The sequence below is a fragment of the Cataglyphis hispanica genome, chromosome 13 (genome assembly GCF_021464435.1).
Source record: "Cataglyphis hispanica isolate Lineage 1 chromosome 13, ULB_Chis1_1.0, whole genome shotgun sequence".
NCBI lineage: Eukaryota > Metazoa > Arthropoda > Insecta > Hymenoptera > Formicidae > Cataglyphis > Cataglyphis hispanica.
In genome coordinates, this window is record NC_065966.1 from 4,803,240 (window position 1) to 4,821,362 (window position 18,123).

The 18,123-nt window shown below is 37.5% G+C and overlaps 3 protein-coding genes across 21 annotated transcripts in view; 2 read left to right on the plus strand and 1 right to left on the minus strand.

Annotated features, from left to right (window-relative positions):
• Positions 1 to 8: 8 nt before the first annotated feature.
• LOC126854252 (methylosome protein 50-like) lies at positions 9 to 17,992 on the minus strand. 6 transcript variants are annotated; one of them, XM_050600807.1, is made up of 5 exons: positions 17,861 to 17,992; positions 1,724 to 2,057; positions 1,478 to 1,650; positions 1,157 to 1,349; positions 9 to 1,015 (listed from the first exon to the last, which is right to left on the minus strand). In XM_050600807.1, the coding sequence occupies exons 2-5, from the start codon at positions 2,026 to 2,028 to the stop codon at positions 817 to 819; spliced, it is 870 nt and encodes a 289-aa protein (XP_050456764.1). In that variant the 5' UTR covers positions 2,029 to 2,057; positions 17,861 to 17,992; the 3' UTR covers positions 9 to 816. The 6 variants fall into 6 exon arrangements, with proteins under 6 accessions (XP_050456764.1, XP_050456762.1, XP_050456761.1 ...); XM_050600805.1 differs by lacking the exon at positions 17,861 to 17,992 and adding an exon at positions 17,317 to 17,440; XM_050600804.1 differs by lacking the exon at positions 17,861 to 17,992 and adding an exon at positions 5,278 to 5,355.
• On the plus strand, positions 3,403 to 8,737 carry LOC126854265 (vesicle-associated membrane protein-associated protein A). Its single transcript, XM_050600833.1, has 6 exons — positions 3,403 to 3,739; positions 6,065 to 6,220; positions 6,382 to 6,491; positions 6,723 to 6,905; positions 7,015 to 7,116; positions 7,489 to 8,737. Exons 1-6 carry the CDS (start codon positions 3,667 to 3,669, stop codon positions 7,654 to 7,656), a joined length of 792 nt encoding a protein of 263 aa, XP_050456790.1. The 5' UTR covers positions 3,403 to 3,666; the 3' UTR covers positions 7,657 to 8,737.
• The window catches only part of LOC126854210 (glucose transporter type 1), a 39,162-nt gene continuing 29,927 nt past the window's right edge, over positions 8,889 to 18,123 (plus strand). For 12 of the 14 annotated variants that reach the window (XR_007688079.1, XM_050600694.1, XM_050600693.1 and 9 more), the window contains exon 1: positions 17,809 to 17,956. The gene's annotated coding sequence lies outside the window, so the exon portion shown is untranslated. Of the gene's footprint in view, positions 10,257 to 12,357; positions 13,162 to 17,808; positions 17,957 to 18,123 lie in introns of those variants that run through there. The other 2 variants (XM_050600696.1, XM_050600695.1) reach the window with 2 other exon arrangements.

An 18,123-nucleotide genomic window follows, 5' to 3' on the forward strand; every position in this document is an offset into this window, starting at 1 on the left:
TATATATATATATATATATATATATATATATATATATATATTACGTTACATATTACACCATACTCTACTATCTTCTGCTATTACGACATAATCTTTTTAGACACTTCATATTTCTCTTCTAAACTTTTATCTGCGATATTTTGTTCACTTTTTCATTATTCTCTTGTTGACTTCATTTTGTAAATAAAATCCTATTGGATATGCTATATACATTGTATACATTGTAGGACCAGAAAGCAAAAGAAAGACTTGTTTGAATTATTTTAGGAATGCGATATTTAAGATCCATGAGATGCAAAAATTTTTGTTGTCTCAACTATTTGACTCTTTTACATTACTGTTATATGTAACAATAATACCATATATTTCAAATACACGACTTTTGTGTGTTTCTGCAATAATAGTATATTGAATAATCACAGAGAGCATAATAACTATGTTGTAGAAATGTCTGAAACAATGATCAAGAGATTTGAATAAATATGAAAGGAGAATGTTTTCCAATATCTTAAATGCAGTAAATTTTGTTACATCCCATATCATCGCTTACATAATGAAGGTATCGAAATTGAAGCCACATTTTGTAACTTTATGTTTTAAATCAATACCATGTATATTCATGAAGTTGAAATCAGTAGTTCATTATTTATTTGTATATAATAAATTTGTATATAGTATTTTCATTAATATATTGATAATTTTTTTAATATATTGATTTAATTAATAAAAAAATCGAGTCATTTTATTATAAAGTAAAATATGATTTTAATAATTAATGTTAAAAAATTTTGATATATTATTATTATTAACTTATTATTATGAACTATCGCTAGAAAATACTACATGTTTAATTACACTTCCATCCCAAGAACATGAAAATAAATCGTCTTTGAACCACGCAAGTCCTTGTACGAAATCGCTATGGCTATTGTCCTCGAATATAGGTAGCATCTCTCTATAAGTATCAAATACTTTCACAAAAGTGTCGTTGGAGCAACATGCTAATTGTTCTTTCCTATAAAAATTGAGGAATATTGTAATTGTAAGTTATCCAATTCATTACCATTGAGAGATGCTAAATTCTCCTAAGTCTCAATAAAAATTGTTTTCTATAAGCTGTGTTATATAAATTGATATTTATAGTAAATTCTCTTACCTCTCCGGATTTGGATTAAATAATAACTTATGTATCCCTCTGTTAGATTCAACTGATTCATATAATGGATTTTCTGTTTGTCTCACATCAATTAATGCAATACTGCCATCGGCTGCACCTACTGCTATAAGATGATCCAAAACAGTATTCCAAGTTACTGCTAATAACTGGCAATCAGGTCTCTTAAAAATACCTAAAAAAAAAAATAATAATAATAATAATAATAATAATGTATGTAAATATGAAACATGTGATAAAGAATAAATATAAACAACGAATTTATCGTTGCTACATTTTATTTAAAAATCTGGTGATAAATACAGTGTGCTGGTTTGGCCCGTCTAATATCCCATAGTAATGATTCACCATCTAAAGAGGTGGATATAAATTCAGAACTACACATAGGTTTTACATCTGTACTAGTGATAATATCTGTATGTGCAAAACTATATGAATATGTCGCTACTAAGTCTTCAACATCCCAAACTTTTAAACTGCAATAAATGTAAGATTAATTTTCTTTCTTTGCTTGGTCAAAGAATATCATATACTTTGGAAACATCTTACCAACAATCCATTCCTCCTGTGACAATGTTTCTTTTATTAGAAAATGCAGACACTGTCGAGATGCTATCATCATGTTGGCAAGCGCGTTCGAAAAATACAAATTCAGACTCTTTGTTTGTTGATTGAACTATTTCGGTGATTTGTACTGCACCGCTATCTTCCACAACAACAAATTTATTATGTCCTAGATAAACAGCATCGCAAATACCATTGCTCATTTGTTGCGTTATAGCAGCTTTTTCCCTAGTAAAATCTGAGATGTCATTATAATGCCAGAGAGTACCAGTCCAATACAGGTCAACCATGTTAGTGCCTCCAAGAAGAGCATTGCGTTCTGCAACAAAAATTAATACATATATATAGATTGAATTGTGTAGAGAGAGAGATGTCAATCTCTTACAGCACATATAGCTTTTTACCATCATAAATTATGAGAAATTGAAGATTCTTATTCACGACAGGTGGTCGATCTGTGAATAACATATTTCTAAAAATATCCCCGTTTGTATTAGGAGGCGTATGCCAATTCTCCTCCATCATATATTACAATAATATTTCTTTCAAATCACAGAAACGGCAACAACAAAAGATTTTATTTTACAGTGATTTTCAGTGCAATATGATCACTATTAGCAATTCTTTTTTCTTTTCTGTATTCTAATATTAAATTAATATTTCAAAAGACTAGAGTATTAGGTTAGATTAGGTTATGGCCACACATGGAACATGTACGCGCGCCACACGTTTCATTCTGCGCATGCGCCGCTAGAATATGAATGAAATTGAGAAAAAATTAAAGGGAATCAAAAGACACGAGAGAAATTGTATTTAAAAAATTCATGCTAGAGAGAAAACTTATCAGGTTACCTCTTATAAAATTATATCGGCTTTTCAGAGCTTGAGGTATTTATGAGAAATGTCAATTAGTAATTTATTTCAATTCAATTTACTTTTCATCGAAATATTCCTCTGTCATTCTATGTGTCATTCGATCAAAGTTCAAATCCTCGATTCTTCAGATTCGAATCAGCGGCTTAATTATTAATTCATTCTCTTATCGAACTGTGTTCTCGTAATATCTTCTCACGTATTAAGAATGTTTTTTTTGTTAATCTGTATTAGTCGCGTTATATACACCTCCTTCCGAAGTAGATATTCTCCTGATAATTGATAATTTCTCTCGTAGATATATCGAAACTTGGCATATATATATATATATATATATATATATATATATATATATGAAACAATAGGATATATGGCAACAGGAACATAAAATGCGGAGATTTGACTAATCGTATAAAATAAATATGGAAAATGCAATTAAATGAATACATTTATAATCTAATCGATTCGTGCTGCTTTGAATTGAATAAAATTGAAATGTAATTAAAATATTGTACTTTTAATTGCAAAAAATTAATGAATAAAACAAAACTGTAGCCAACAGTTGCGTCTAAAAAAAAAATTTTTGAAATAGAGAGGCGAAAAAAAAAGATTAGGCGTGCATTTCGTGACATTTTCGGAGCAAGAGATGGTGCATCGTGTATAGGCCAAGAGTGAAGTTAAATGCGAATCAGCCGTGTTACCGACCGCGACGTGACGTAATACGGCCTCTGTACCTCGGACAATATCCGTCGTGACGCATGCGCATTGAGCATCAGCCGCGAATCAGAATCAGTCCAACGGAATCTCGGAAAAGATACGGCACGAAACGACACGATACGACACGACATATACGACGCAGCCGAGCGGAGAATCACGACGAGCAGAATAGCGAAGTAAGAATTGTCAATACGCGGGGTCGAAACTACGCGTCGACCACCGTTGGCGCTTCAATAGAGCACCGGAGCAAGGAGGAGGAGGTGGTGGTGGAAGAGAAGACACCAACAACGCCGTGACTCGTCGTTCGTCGAAAAGTTCGTCTTGGTCCGCCAGTCAGGATGTCATCCAAGCCCGTGGAAAAGCCCGAGCAAGTTTTAATTATCGAGCCGCAGAGCGAGCTACGATTCAGAGGTACGCTGAGAAAAAAAAAAAGAAACGCGGCGGAGAATCATTCTCCGTCGTATATACATATTTTTTTTTCCTTCTTTCTTCCCTCCTCTCATCTCTCTTTTTGTGCCGAACTCCTCGCGTCGAACGAGTCAACACGTAACGCCGCTAGTCGCGCGAGGAGCTCGCATTTTGCGGGGCGCGAGAGGTGAGCTTATACAAGGAGCGAGTGCTCGACTTGACGTCGTCAAGATGACGTAAGGCCGATTTCTGTCTCGCAACGCGCGGCCGCTGGCTCGATCGCTTTACTCGGCACAGCGCGATAGAATGCGCGTTAAAGTGCGTATCAATGCGTGCATTCGAGGTCGCGCGCGCCGTGCTCTTCGACAAGAAACGTGCAATGTCGCTAACTCATACCTAACCCTATCTGTCCGTACGTCAATTCGCTGTCAGAGCCGCGCGAGAAAGAGAAAAGAGAGAGAGAGAGAGAGAGAGAGAGAGAGGGAAAGAGCGAGACTCGCCGTCGCTCATCGGCGCCGACGTTTCGATTCCTTCGTCCCCTTCTTCTCTCGAGGAAGGATTTCAGTGAATGCCGCTGTACATATTCGGCAAAACGGATGAAATAAATAGCGGAAAAGTCAGACTGCTCTCGCGCCCTCTCTCATCGTTTCCACGAGCCGAGGCAGAATTTTTTTTTTTCTCACGACGGAAAGAGAACACAAAAGATCGGAAAACGGATCGGTTTGAAAAAAGGAGCACGCAAGTGCCATCGATCGGTTCAACGGTCCACATTGTTCCCGATAATCCCGATACCTTTCCGCGACGATCGTTAATCGTCGGTACGAGGAAAACCTATTTATTGAATTTATACCACTGCTCCACTTAGCTCCCGCTATACGCGCCACTAATCCATAAGGGCTTCGTTTATTTATGCTTTGTAATGGGAAGCTCCGGTAATAGATCGCGACTCTATTATAATGTCTCGAGTCTCTTTCTTACTATTTTCCACCCGTGATTTCCGCGATTTCGAAATCGCTTCACTACGAAATTTCAACAATGTCGCGTCCACCTACGCGTGCAATATTTATCCGCGGCTCACGTGTTCTTCTCAGGAATAATAATTCTATGTAAAGCGAAATAAATATTTGCATACGCGAATTTCCTCAAGGTTCGCGATGCACATGCACGTAACGAGTCTTGTTTAATCTGGAAAGATTGCACACCTGCTTGTTTCATTCTTTTTACTGTAATTTATCGCCAAAGCATAAGAGTACTTATTAATTATGCTTAGATTAAACGATGCTATGTCCTTCGACTATGACCGGTTTCACATATACGTGTTATATGTACATTATAAGAGACAAAACACTAATGCTAATCGCATACGGTATAACTGCTTATACAACGATTAGCAAATGTGATATTTTTTTCGTTATTGAGATTAAAATACACTAGATTCGAAAACACTCTATAATTGTATGTAATTTTAATGAATACATGCCGTGTACTTTTCTTGCTCATTCCTCTGTTATATTCTATTTTTTTTTCCTTTTTATACATACCTTGCATGTGTACTTTTTGTACGTATAACTTGTGATAAACGATAATAAAATAACACACACAATAATTTATAATAATGTAAGTTAGTAACGACACTGTTTTTATAGTCAACTGAGCTACTCTGTTCAGTTGATGTTGTCATATCGTCAAATGATATTTGTGTTGCTGTTAGATTAATCAAGTTTTTTTATTGTTTTTTTTTTTTAATGTATATATCTTTTATAAAGAAACTTTGTGCAATGACTATAAAATGATTAATAACATGTAATTAATGATAAAAAATTAATGATTAATGAATGACTATATGAAAGAATATAACTTTTATTATTGATTAATGCAATAGTGAAGTCTTTTCATCGAATCTATAAATATAATGTTTATATTTATAGATTTTATTAAACTTAATAAATATGTAATGTTCTTGAAAAAGGGAGATATAATTTTTAAATATTAGCCATGGCAATGTAGCAGAATGACAAATGTTATGTAGTTTATGAAAAAACATGATATGCATTGAATAGATATATATTGATGTTATGCATTTCTGTTATTTTATACTTGATATTATATTTGCTGCTGATGTTCCAGAATAGTCTTCCTTTTTTAGCATTTGTTATTGATTTATTATTATTGGTATTTTTATACTCTATTAATGTATATAATTTTTATTAATATATAAATATAAAAAGAGAAGTAAAATTTCTCTTTTTGTCTCTCTGAATTTATTTAATATAATATAGCTCTATCTGCTTTAATTAATAAATATGTTTATCATTTATTTTGTTATAGGCCCTTTTACAGGAGGTCCAGTCACATCATATATAAAATTAATTAATCCAACGAATAAAAAAGTATATTTTAAGATAAAGACAACTGCCCCAAAGAGATATTGTGTACGTCCAAATTCTGGAGCCCTCAAGCCAAAGGATGTCATTGAAATAGCAGGTTTGTCTAAATTATATAAAATTCGAGTTTATTTTTATATTTATTGAAGATTACTCTAATTTCCTAGCTAATTATATATAAAATTATATAAAATCTATTATTTATACTTGTAAAAATTTTTAAGAGATTTATTTTCTAATTATATTAATGTTTTATTACAGTATGCTTACAGCCATATGATTTTGACCCATCGGAGAAAAACAAACATAAATTTATGGTGCAAACTGTAATAGCACCAGATGATGATGATGATGAATATCCAGTTGATGTAGTAAGTGAATATTACTGACATTGTGTGTAATATTTTTTATAATATATTATTATTTAACAAAGTAATGTGCTATTAGAACTGTTCTAATAATGGTTCTCTATAATTTTAATTAGATAATAAACTTATTTATTCATCATAATATATTCATAATATATTCATAATATTCATAATATTCATAATATTCATAATATAATCATTATAATAATAAATCGTGTATGTTTATCTTTATAGTGGAAGGATATAAATCCGGATCAGTTAATGGATTCGAAACTGAAATGCGTTTTTGAAAATCCTGTGACTAGTACTACTTCTACAGCTAAAACGACTGCAACTACTACGACAACTAAGCCAGATTCTAATGCGACTAACGGAAAGAATAAACCAATCGGCGATTCTGTCAAATCGTCCCCTAAGGTGAGATGTAATTATATTATGTTTTATATATATATATATATATATATAATCTTGTGCAATAATGATTTGTTATATCCTAAATTAATCTGTGAATAATAAATATTTTCAGGTACTTGGTGAGGCAGAAGAGAAACTGTTAAAGGCTGCACAAGAAGTTAATCAGCTTAGGGTAGAAGAAAGCACGCTTAGGCAGGAAAATCTTCAACTTAGGGTAAATATCAACAACATTAAATCAACAGTTATATAGACCTGTTATATTCCAGTTTCATTGATCTATATAAACAAATCCATTATACTTTACACTTAATAGCTAAATTCATCAGATTTATTAAAATTTTAACAATATTAAAAATATAAATGTTAAAAATGGTGAACTTTTGTTTTTTCCAAAAATAGAATTGTTTTAATAAATCATTTCTCTTCCTCTCACAATGTAAAATTTAATTTAAAAATTTTAGATATTTAGCAGATGTTATCTATTTAAAAAAAAAATCTAAAATCAATCATAAATTTTTATGTTATTAAATTAAAAATCGCTATTTTGGTATCTGTCAACAACGTGATCGTGTATGTTTGTTTGCAGGAAGATTTAATGAAATGGCGAAACGCGGCGTTGGGTAACGATGGAAACCTTGCAGCAGCTAGAGGTCTAACCTCACAGAGCAATAGCCAGTTATCTCCGACATCAACTAGTGTCCTCATCGCCATTGCCATGGTTATAGTCGGCTACTTGTTGGGAAAACTAATCTGAACAACCTTTATCTTATTGTATACCTCAGTGTATCCCCACCGCCCCCAAGTTTTTTTAGCCTGTCTTCTGCCGTCACATGTCATCGTTCGATCGCAAACACAGACTTCAAACGTTGCGTTATTCGAATGTTCATAATAAATGCTATAAACATGAACGGTAGTGGTCTACATTAATAGAGCTGCTCGTTACGGGTGTGTGCTTAAGCTGGTAATATGCTTGGTTAAAAATATTTTTCATTTATCTCTGTCTTATTTTTTTAAGAAATAAATTTAATTAAAGAACGGTTAAATAACGTTCGGTTTTGTATTTATCACAATTACGTTTCCGCTCGTGTGCTTTTTTTGTAAAGGGATTTTTGCTTTGTAATTTATGTCCTTGAAACTGTTGGGAAATGTACTCTCGCAAGTAGCGAATAACAAATTTAAATTTACAAATATGTGTCCAAAATCGTTATTCGTTATCTATATCGTTTTAAAACCTCTGGAATTACAAGTTCTCTTTCACTGATTGTATCGTATTCTTTCTCAAACTTGTAAACCACTTATTCGGAATAAGCCGGGCTATACTGGTGCAAAAGATCACACGCGAATGAGTGAAGGTGCTATTACTATCATAGAATAGCATCTTTATACATATAATATGATTCTTTTCTCTCTTACTATACATAAATAAAATTGTACAACCTGGGATCCAGAAAATGTGCGAGTGTACCGAAGCGGTCGAATCGCTACTGCTTACCTCAGTTTGGTACCAAGCGCTATTCTCGTTCTCTCGTTGCGCACGTATTGTGTCCATTTGAAAATGTGTAATATACATAGTCGGGGTCGGAGGGGAAGAAGGGGTTATCAGAAGCGGGCCTGGCTGATGAAGAGTAGTGGTTCACGATTCAACAATTGGTTGTGCTGGTCGCTATGTATTCACCAGCGTTGATATATTAAATGAAAACAAAAAAAAAGAAAAAATACAAGAAATCGTTAAAATGCATTGAATTTACTTTACGCTTCAGAGAAAGTGTACTTTTTATTTCTTTATGTTTATCTTACGAAAATAACGAATAAAGATATGTCTCGGATATCACAAATAGCGAAGGGTTTTGAATTACGCACCTCTCTGCTTTAACTTTCGTTCGAGCTAAGTTATGGCATATGATGATTTTATATAAACATGATATTTATCGAGAAGTTCACGAAAGGAGAGGAGTTAATCGGATCAGTCGAGTTTTTGAGTTCGCGAGTGACGGGCTGATCGGGCAGGGTGTCATGTTTAAAAGTATTATTGTTGAGCACGTAACACTTATTACACACAGATATAGAAATATTTATATAACTGTGCCTTAGAACTAGAGGCAATATAGTGTATAACACGATTTCAACCTTATCGGCTTCCTCTATCGCTCCGAGAGTTTTTTTTACATCTCCCAATTAATCTTTGGTAATCTTTTTAGCAAACTACGAATTCCGTGCATCTCGCGCGGTTGTAATATACAATACATATATAAGAAGGTTTCATCATTAAATTAGACGCATGTTGTAAGCACGTTTATCGAACGCGATTTCTTGGGACGATTAGTTGGGAGCGCGCGTTAATAATCCAAGAGCGTTTCGACATATTTACTTTATATTGGTGTGAACTTCCATCGCTGTACGAGTTTCTGATTCGGAAGGACAAATATATATATTTCTCTATCTCTTTCTCTCTCTCAATAATGTTATTTTTACAATTCCGACAGTCCTGTTACGTTCAGTCTCGGTACGTGGCAAGGACTCAGCGACTCTTACAGCGAGAGAACGATCTTAGATCTTGAATCGTGTAAAACTCAAGCTGTATCTCTTCTTACATATATATTTTACGTGTATATCCCGTGTATTAATTATGAAGTTAATTGACTCGAGCTTGATCTATGTCGTGTTTTTGTAAAACAGAATATTGTAACATATATATGAATTTGAAACATATAATATATATGTATATTCACATCTAAAAAGGGGCGGAAAGCACATTTCTCATCTCGTGCACCAAAGATATTCTTCATATTCTGTAGAAAAAAGCGATACAATTAGTATGCAATGCATATATATAAATATCTCCTAGATATACTACGTTAGAGATTTTATTACAGATATCAAAAGAGAATTTGTTGTATATGATCTACACATACATACGATTGTTATACGTATAATTATATATGATTACACCGAGTAAGTTTTGCTTCGTACGTGACTAAATCATCACGTGCGAGTAATTAACAGCGATTTCGTTAACACTCGTCTTTAAATAAAAGTATTCTATTAAAGAATGTACTGTATAAAATTTCTAATGTGTTTCTCGAAACCAACATATAGATATATAATTATACAATTATTCTCTTTCAATTATATTGAATGATTATGTATTGAAATTGTTGATCCGAGGCCTAAAATCTAAAATCTATATCAAGATTCTTAAGCGATCATCATTGAAAAACATTTTATCCGACACTTGACCAAATACTTGAACATAAAAAATGGCAAAAATATAATCCAATATTTGTGCGATATTTCGCGATAAATTCTTTTAAGAGCAAGAATACGGGCGTATATTTATGGAAGGCAGCTGTTTGGGTGAGTTTTTTTATAGAGATGAATACACTATATTTCTTGACTTATATTTATATTGTTGATGTTTATGTGTATCTTTCCAACTCATCGACCATTCGAATGTAATACGTATATGAGTTGAGAATTCTAAATATATTAATGATAATATTTATATTATAAATTAATATTTATATTATAACATTTTATTAAATATTAACATAGTTTCAATAATATTAAGTTTTAGTATATTAAAAAAAATATAAATTGCACGGACGAAATCAAAGAGTGTAAAGACATTCACGTGATAAGATAAAATGTCGAGAAACGATTCGAGCAAGCACCTTCAATTGACGCGAAACGGTTTCCGAGAGGGGTAGCATTTCCTAAAAGAGAGAGAGAGAGAGAGAGAGAGAGAAAGAGCGCGTAGGTAGATCCAAAGTAGAGTAGGTCAACTCATAACCAGACCGCAATCTACGGATGTCTCTACGCGTCTGTATTTTCGGTCATATCGAGGAGGGTCGCATCCACCCCATTGCGGTAAAAACGTCGAAATATAAAGTTTCCAAATGTAGGACACTATCACCAATTGGCCAGCAAAGGTGAGTCCTTTTCTTACGCTCTTTTCCATTCGGTATTTACGTCATCGATATAGGTATATATATAGTTAAATCTTCGCTTATCATTTACGTCAAATATTTTTTAATAGCTAATTATGTTACGATTATTGCGTTTGCGCTTGATTAAAAATTTTTAGTAGTAATGTTTCGATAAATGCCACGTTATCAAATATCGCAGACGTAGCGAGTGATATAATGTGAGTTTAGATAAAAATTATCGTAACAGCTTACATGATTTAACATGGAAAAATAATTTTAAACTGTATGTTTCGAACGTTTACTTTATGATATTTCGAAGTTAGGGAATTGTAGACTTTTTTTAAAAATAACGTTCCTCGGATACGATAAATCGCGTCGAGTCTGCATACGAGGGAATGACAATGTAAATTCCTAAAGAGATCACTTGACCGTATCGTATTTGTTATTCATCGTGTTTGTAGTACGGCGTCGTGGAAATTTATTACAGATTTTTGCAAAAACAAGGTCTATAATTGTGCATAAAAAATATCGTGGCCACTCATAGTCGTTCAGCCGAAATCGAACCTGTCATATTCGAGCGTTCACCATATGATTCGAGATACGGTATCGCAAAGAGCCCGTTGCAATGTAAATCAAAGATGGAAAGAGAAGGACTAACGCGTCACTGATTGATATAATAAAGTTTCCGCGATGTGCGTTTCCCATGACACAGACGCTCCCCTTCCCTCCTCGATGACAGATGACCGATGATGCTGGATACCGAGAGACGTTCGGCTGCGAACTAAACTCAGACGCGAGATGACTTCTTCGGCTACATCGTGCGGATAAATCGGGATACGGAAGGGGATGGCGGGGGGGGAGGTAGGGGGAGGGGGAAGAGGAGGATGGAGGCGGTGGCGGCGGCGGCGCGACGGATGCAGCGCAGAGCAGCCTGATCAGGGTGGCGGCGGCAGTAGCGGCTGGCTATTGATTTCAAGGGCTTCCTTAGCCCCTCCCGCCTTGCCGCTGAGTGCCCGACGGCTCCAGGCCGCCCGGAAGGGCTCGCGGTGCCCGCGACTAAAACCATTCATCCTTTTCCCCGCGCGAAATAGTCAAAGGAGAATCTCTGAACGCAGGGAGAAATTATTTGCGCGATTTGCGAAAATGTCCCATTCTATCGATCCGATGTGTGAAATCGATAATTTTTAATCATAGAGCCATTCATCGCTACATGGGGTTTTGATAGAAGGAGAGAAAGAGAAAGAGAGACAGAGAGAGAAAGTATCAATTATCGGAAAACTATGGGATTTAGAATCGGTTAGAGAAGAATATTATTTCGGGATTTTCGAATAAACGAGCATACTTCGCAAGAATTTAGGATGCTCGAGGAAGAATCGAGGTAAGGTCACGCGAGAGAGGGTGCGTCCGCTTACCCCCCCGCGGCGGCGGGCTACACGCCTCCGCGCGTTCTACGGCACTGTGCGAGTCGGGCCGAGCACAGACGCGGATCGCGGGGTGAGCCGTCGCTCGCCATACGTCGAACTGGGTGCCCCGCGTTGGGGCGTCTCCTGGCATCAGCGGGCATCGGTGTCGTGCAGTCGATCGGGGGACGAGCACCGTCTTCTGCGAGTGCCCGTGCGTGTAATCGTCGCGAGACAGAGCGAGAAAGAGCGCGAGAGAGCGACGAGAAGAGAGAGAGAGAGAGAGAGAGAGAGAGAGAGAGAGAGAGGGAGTGCGTGCGTTCTGTGCGTTCGTTCGTTCGTTTTTTTCCCTTTTTTTTTTTCCTTTCGTGTTTCCCGTGTCGCGGAAAACACGGGACGATCGGGCACCAACAGCAGCCAGCACGCGAAAAAAACGGAGCGCACGCCGAGGGGCGCGACGACGATGACACTGCGACGATGTCATTCGGTGTGGTAGCGCGATCACGGTGGTGTCATAGCGTGGTCGTCGTTACGCGGGTCAGCAGCAGCAGCAGTGCGGGCGTCGGCGTCGTCGTCGTCGGGTGTGCACGCGATCGGACGGGCAAGGAGGAGATGGTGTCCTCTCCGGATCGTACGGAGGTGGAAAGTGACTACTGCTCGCCGTTTACGTCGTCAGTTTACGCTAACGCTAACGTCGCTCGTGGTGCCGCCGTCGTCGTCGCCGCCGCTGCCGCCGCCGCCGTTGTCGTCGCGTCCACCGCGTACAGTGTCGCCGACGTCGTCATAACTGCCACCGTCGCTGCCGTTGCCACCGTCGCCGTCGTCGTGGGTACCGCCAGTCCTGCCACTGCCACTACTGCCGTTTTCGACGCGAGTACGATGGTCGTCCGCGCTGCCAACGAGGCTTCCATCGCGACGGTTTAACCCCGTGGGGTGAGTGTCATCATCCCCGATCTGTCACTCCCTCCTAAACGATTATACCTCGCTCTCGATGATGATCGAGGACAGGACACGATAGGGATGAGGAAAAATGTCGAGTAACGTAGATAATGACTAGAATGAGAAAGAGGGGAGAAAATAATAAGGGGAGAGAGAGAGAGAGAGAGAGAGAGAGAGAGAGAGAGAGAGAGAGAGAGAGAGAGAGAGAGAGAGAGATAGAAAGTAAGGGTGGAATTTTCTCGCGTTCGCCCTTGCTCGCATCTTTAATCTTTTTTTTTTCTTTATTTTTCCTTCCACCTCTCGCGACCCCCTCCTGCCCCCGTCCCTCCCCCAGGTTGTTCTCTTGCTCGCGTCATGATTGCCGTGCCCCGGCGGCTAGTCGCCTCCACATAACTTTCGTCAATCGATAATACAAGACGTCCGCAACGTCGTGCGGCGCTCGCAAGATCGGGTTAGGAACAACGAGATTTCCTACCCTCGTGTTCTCGTGCGAGGTAACGAGAACGACGATGCTGAAGGGAAATGCGCGAGAGGCTGCCCCGACTATTATCATCGTTCGAGCGCGTTCGAGTCGACTCGAGGGCGCGAGCCATCGAGAGTTGCGTTCGACTCACGGACAGACGGACGGATAAACGGACGGACGGACGGACGGTGGAGCACGAACGCACCTTCGCTACCTCACCTGGTACTCGATATCGTGCATCTTGCATTTTTCTTTTTTTTCTTTCGCTCTCATCTGGACTTGACAGAAATACCCTCTCATTTTCATCTCGAGATGCGATCTTTTATTTCGTATAATTTAATTAAATTTAATTTTATTTCTCTCCGTTTTCAATTTGCGATTTAACTCGCAAAAATAAAAATAAATTAATGTCTCTCGTTCGATCACATAAAATTTAGTATTTCGCTTATATAAAATATATATAAGTCTCCTCAATGAATATGTCTACGTACCAGCGGCTTTCAAAGTAAAAAGCGAATACGCAAAGATATTCTTCGTCGTTCAATATCAAAGCAGATTTTATTTTGATAGGATTTTAATTTGAGAGGGTTACACAGATATATTTCCGCCGAGGAAATATCGACTCTGAATACGTCAAAGAATCTGATCGTGAAATATTATTCGGTTTCGAAGCGCATATCCCGTGAAGAGAAAACGAATGAAGGTTTCTGCGTGTGTGGATCGCATTTTCTATCTGGAATGTATGTTGGCGATCGTGTTACCCGGATACGATGCGTCCCAGTAAAGCGGTGCAGCGTCGAGAGAGAGAGAGAGAGAGAGAGAGAGAGGAGGAACTCCACCCGGTGCGACGCGTCGCGACGCCGAGGTTCTACATTCGCGAATCACGTTCTCGTCGCTCGCGTGACTCCCTTCGATGTTGCTTAATGAGATTCGGGATACGAAGAAATCTCGAAATCCGCGAACGAACCACCCCCTGGGTTGCCCCAGGTGCTAGAATCCATTTTTAACCCGTCGCTTAGACTCGGCAACTCGTTAGATTCCAGGCTAATGATCGTATCATGGCGTTCTTATTATAGGACGAATCTATAGAATGTCCTAGAATCGGCCGACAATCGATATATCTTGTTGAAGTCAATCTTTCCTTCGAGCGAAAATGTTGAGGAGACGTCAAGACTTTCCACAATCTTTTGAATCGCAGCGTTTGATGATAATTAATTAAACTGAGAAATTTAATCTTGTCAAAATAAAAAATTAGCCCACCTAAAATTGAACGACGATTGAATAAATTTTACAAACAGAATAACGTTAGCCTTTTTCGATCAATTTTGTCGCGAAAATTAATGTTTAAGACTCGATCTTTGTCTTTATGTCAGAAAAAAATCTCGTAGAATATTTTATTTCAGAGAAACGTTCATCAATTTTTAAAAATACTTACAAGAATATCCGCGGCTCTTTGAAAAAAGGGGCACAGTCGTTCGGCGCTCACGAGCATCTCCAAAAATATATATTCACTCATACGTCTTAAAAAATGTATGACAATTCCACCTCGGTTATATCGTTCCGCGCACGTCGAGGGCTTCCGCAAAAATTATTAATTTAACACGCGCCAGTGAAGAATTCCCATTCTTTATTTTATTTGCTGTACGTGTCACCGCGTTTCGTCGCGTTTCACCTTTGAAAAACTTTCCGGCCGATGCACCAGCAAAGGAATATTCTTTGCGCATCAGCGACGCGTTTTTCCGAGTAATGTATATCTTCGCGATGACGAGAGAAAATAATAACATCCGAGGGTGGGACTTTGGCGTGATGGATAAACTAATGACGCGCGGAGACGTTAATCCTGTTAGTCATGTCGGCGGCTTTGGATCTCGCTGCTTGAGATGGGCTACTGAAATACCGATGCACTCGGGCTTTCGTTCATCAATACGGGATTACGCGGCGCGTATGTATGTACGTGCAGGCAGACATGCACACATCTTGATGCACCGTATGCGTAACGAGGGTGCATACGACCGAGCGTATATATCTAGCCCTTATATGGAAAGTGTTTGTTTTCTTTTTTGCATCGAATGAGAGAAGAGCGAGATTACTTTCTCCGATTAGATGATCGATGATGCGTTGTCTCTTATCAAACACGATGCAAATCAATAACGCGCCTCTGCTTCGCGGTAAAATTATTGTCCGATGCAGCGAGACTAATTAATTGTTGTCACGCGTACTTCGTGCATTATGAAAGAATCGCGGTTTATAAAAGTTGCTTGTCTAATCGAGGATTACTTGCATTATATTCACATTATTTGCGCGAGTAATAAATTATATATTTATAACATAACGAAGACAGACAATCTCTTTCCCAAAAAATACTTCTTTTTTCACGGCAAAATTGTTCATATTCTGTTTTTCTGATCCTGATTACAACCAGTGAAATATAACGTAATAAATATTGATAAAGTTCTCATATTTTCAAGGAAAATATCTTTGAAGCGAGACGCGCGTTAAAAATTATGTAGCGAAAAGAAAGTACGTAAATAAGACGAAGACACGAAATCTGCATCGCGGCGGTGCACGCGGGAATAAAAAGTTTGGCTTAAGGAGGATGCATGCGGATGATCGAGGGAGTAAACAGAGACGCAAGTAGGACGGTATGTTCGCCTCGTCAAGAGGGAAATACAAAACGTCTTCCGCATCTCCAACTTTGCGACTTCGCGGCTAAACTTGTCCACGGGATGTCACACGCCCAAGATGTATCGCGGGAATCTCTGGGTAATGCGAGAGGCGAGATGTTTCGCGAAAGTAGCATCCTTTACCATTACGTTCGCGGTCGTGTCTAAATATTTCTATGTTATTTATAATACGTTTGCGTTCTCTCTCCTTAAAACGACGCGTAGGTATTTCTTATAGCGTCTTCGCGGCCGGTGCTTATTAAACTTTCTTGAAGCTTCCGCTTACAGAAGCAACGTGTAAAGTGCATTTTTTGTGTAAAGCACAATGCGGATAAATTAATACTCGTGACATTTACGACCTACGCTTGGAATGAGGTTTCTTAAGATCATTACTGCATAGGTGTCGATCTGGGTCGCATTAGTCGGACCGTGAGCACAAGAAACTTTATTTTAAATCATTATTTGAAAGCTTTTATTCCGTGCAATGTGTCTAAAAACCAGGAGACAATATTTAAATATAAAACGCCGTATTCTTGAGTTTAATATAGCAAATTATTTCTTGAGGAAAAAATAAAAATTATTGACGCGTAATAAATTTTGCTTTGAAAATTAAATTTCAAATATTTAAATAAAATATGACTTCAACAATTATGATATCAACAATGATATTATTTCTCGAATAATTTCACACGAAATTCATGGAAATAAAGCTAACAATAGTTATGCAATGATAAAACTGATAATTAAAGATAAGCCATAGGAAAAATCTACATTATAATGTCTACATAATGACACTGTTTGTCGATTTCGTAATATGTAGATAAATGTCTACACTATATTCAGATAATTCAAAGAAACAAATCAAGTCTTCAACAATTAAATGAACCTCAGAATCACATTTAGAAAATTCACAATTACTTACAAAATACAACAGAAATATTTTAAACGGGAATCGACTTGGTTCGAACAAAAGTTTTTAAATAAAATATATTAAATATCATGTATTTTTTTTTAAGAACTTACTTCACAATCACGGTTTTCTTTTAACACTTGAACTAATGGTCCAACGAATGAATCACTATTATTTCAGCTTAATATAACAAATTTTATATTATCTAACATAACAATTAACTTTTTAATGTGTGTTGGAAGAATAACAAGATAATTAAGGATCAATATATATCGTAGAGAAATATGGCCGCACAATATTTCACATCGACATGATTTAATTGCGTTACATTTCTGCACGCTCTCTTAATCTTCGAGTATAACTGCGAAAGAGAGAGACTTGGTAGGCTTAGTGCGCGTAAACCTTGACGGCAAAACAACGAATGACAGTGAGAAGGAGCGAGGAGGAGAGAGGTCAGTCTCGTGACTAGTCAAACGAGGGGCGATGTGTGCATGGTAGGAGAAATCGAAACAGAGAGAAACTCGAATGGATCATGAATCTCTCAGTTCGGTCACAGAGTCGAGTCGGGCCGAGGCTTGTCATTCAACTCGTAAGCTTGTCGCGAACGCGTTTGACAAACCCGTTCGGATGCAGCTGATCTCTGTGTGTGCAGCTTACCGTATCGTATTTTTCTCGTCGTCGGTGCCGCGAACGTCCTATGTTCCGATTAGGAGTCAGGATTTGCAAACAGATGGCAAGTTCGGAGTGCGATAGGTGAGAGTGATTGTAGATCATCGCAATAGAAACTCATGTGTGCACGTGTGTCAACGTTCGTGAACCTTTCCTTCCAGCGACTGACGTTGTTTTCCATTCATCCTGAAACAGAATTTCAATTATGGTTAAAATATTATTCGATACCATATAAAATTATTTATAATATT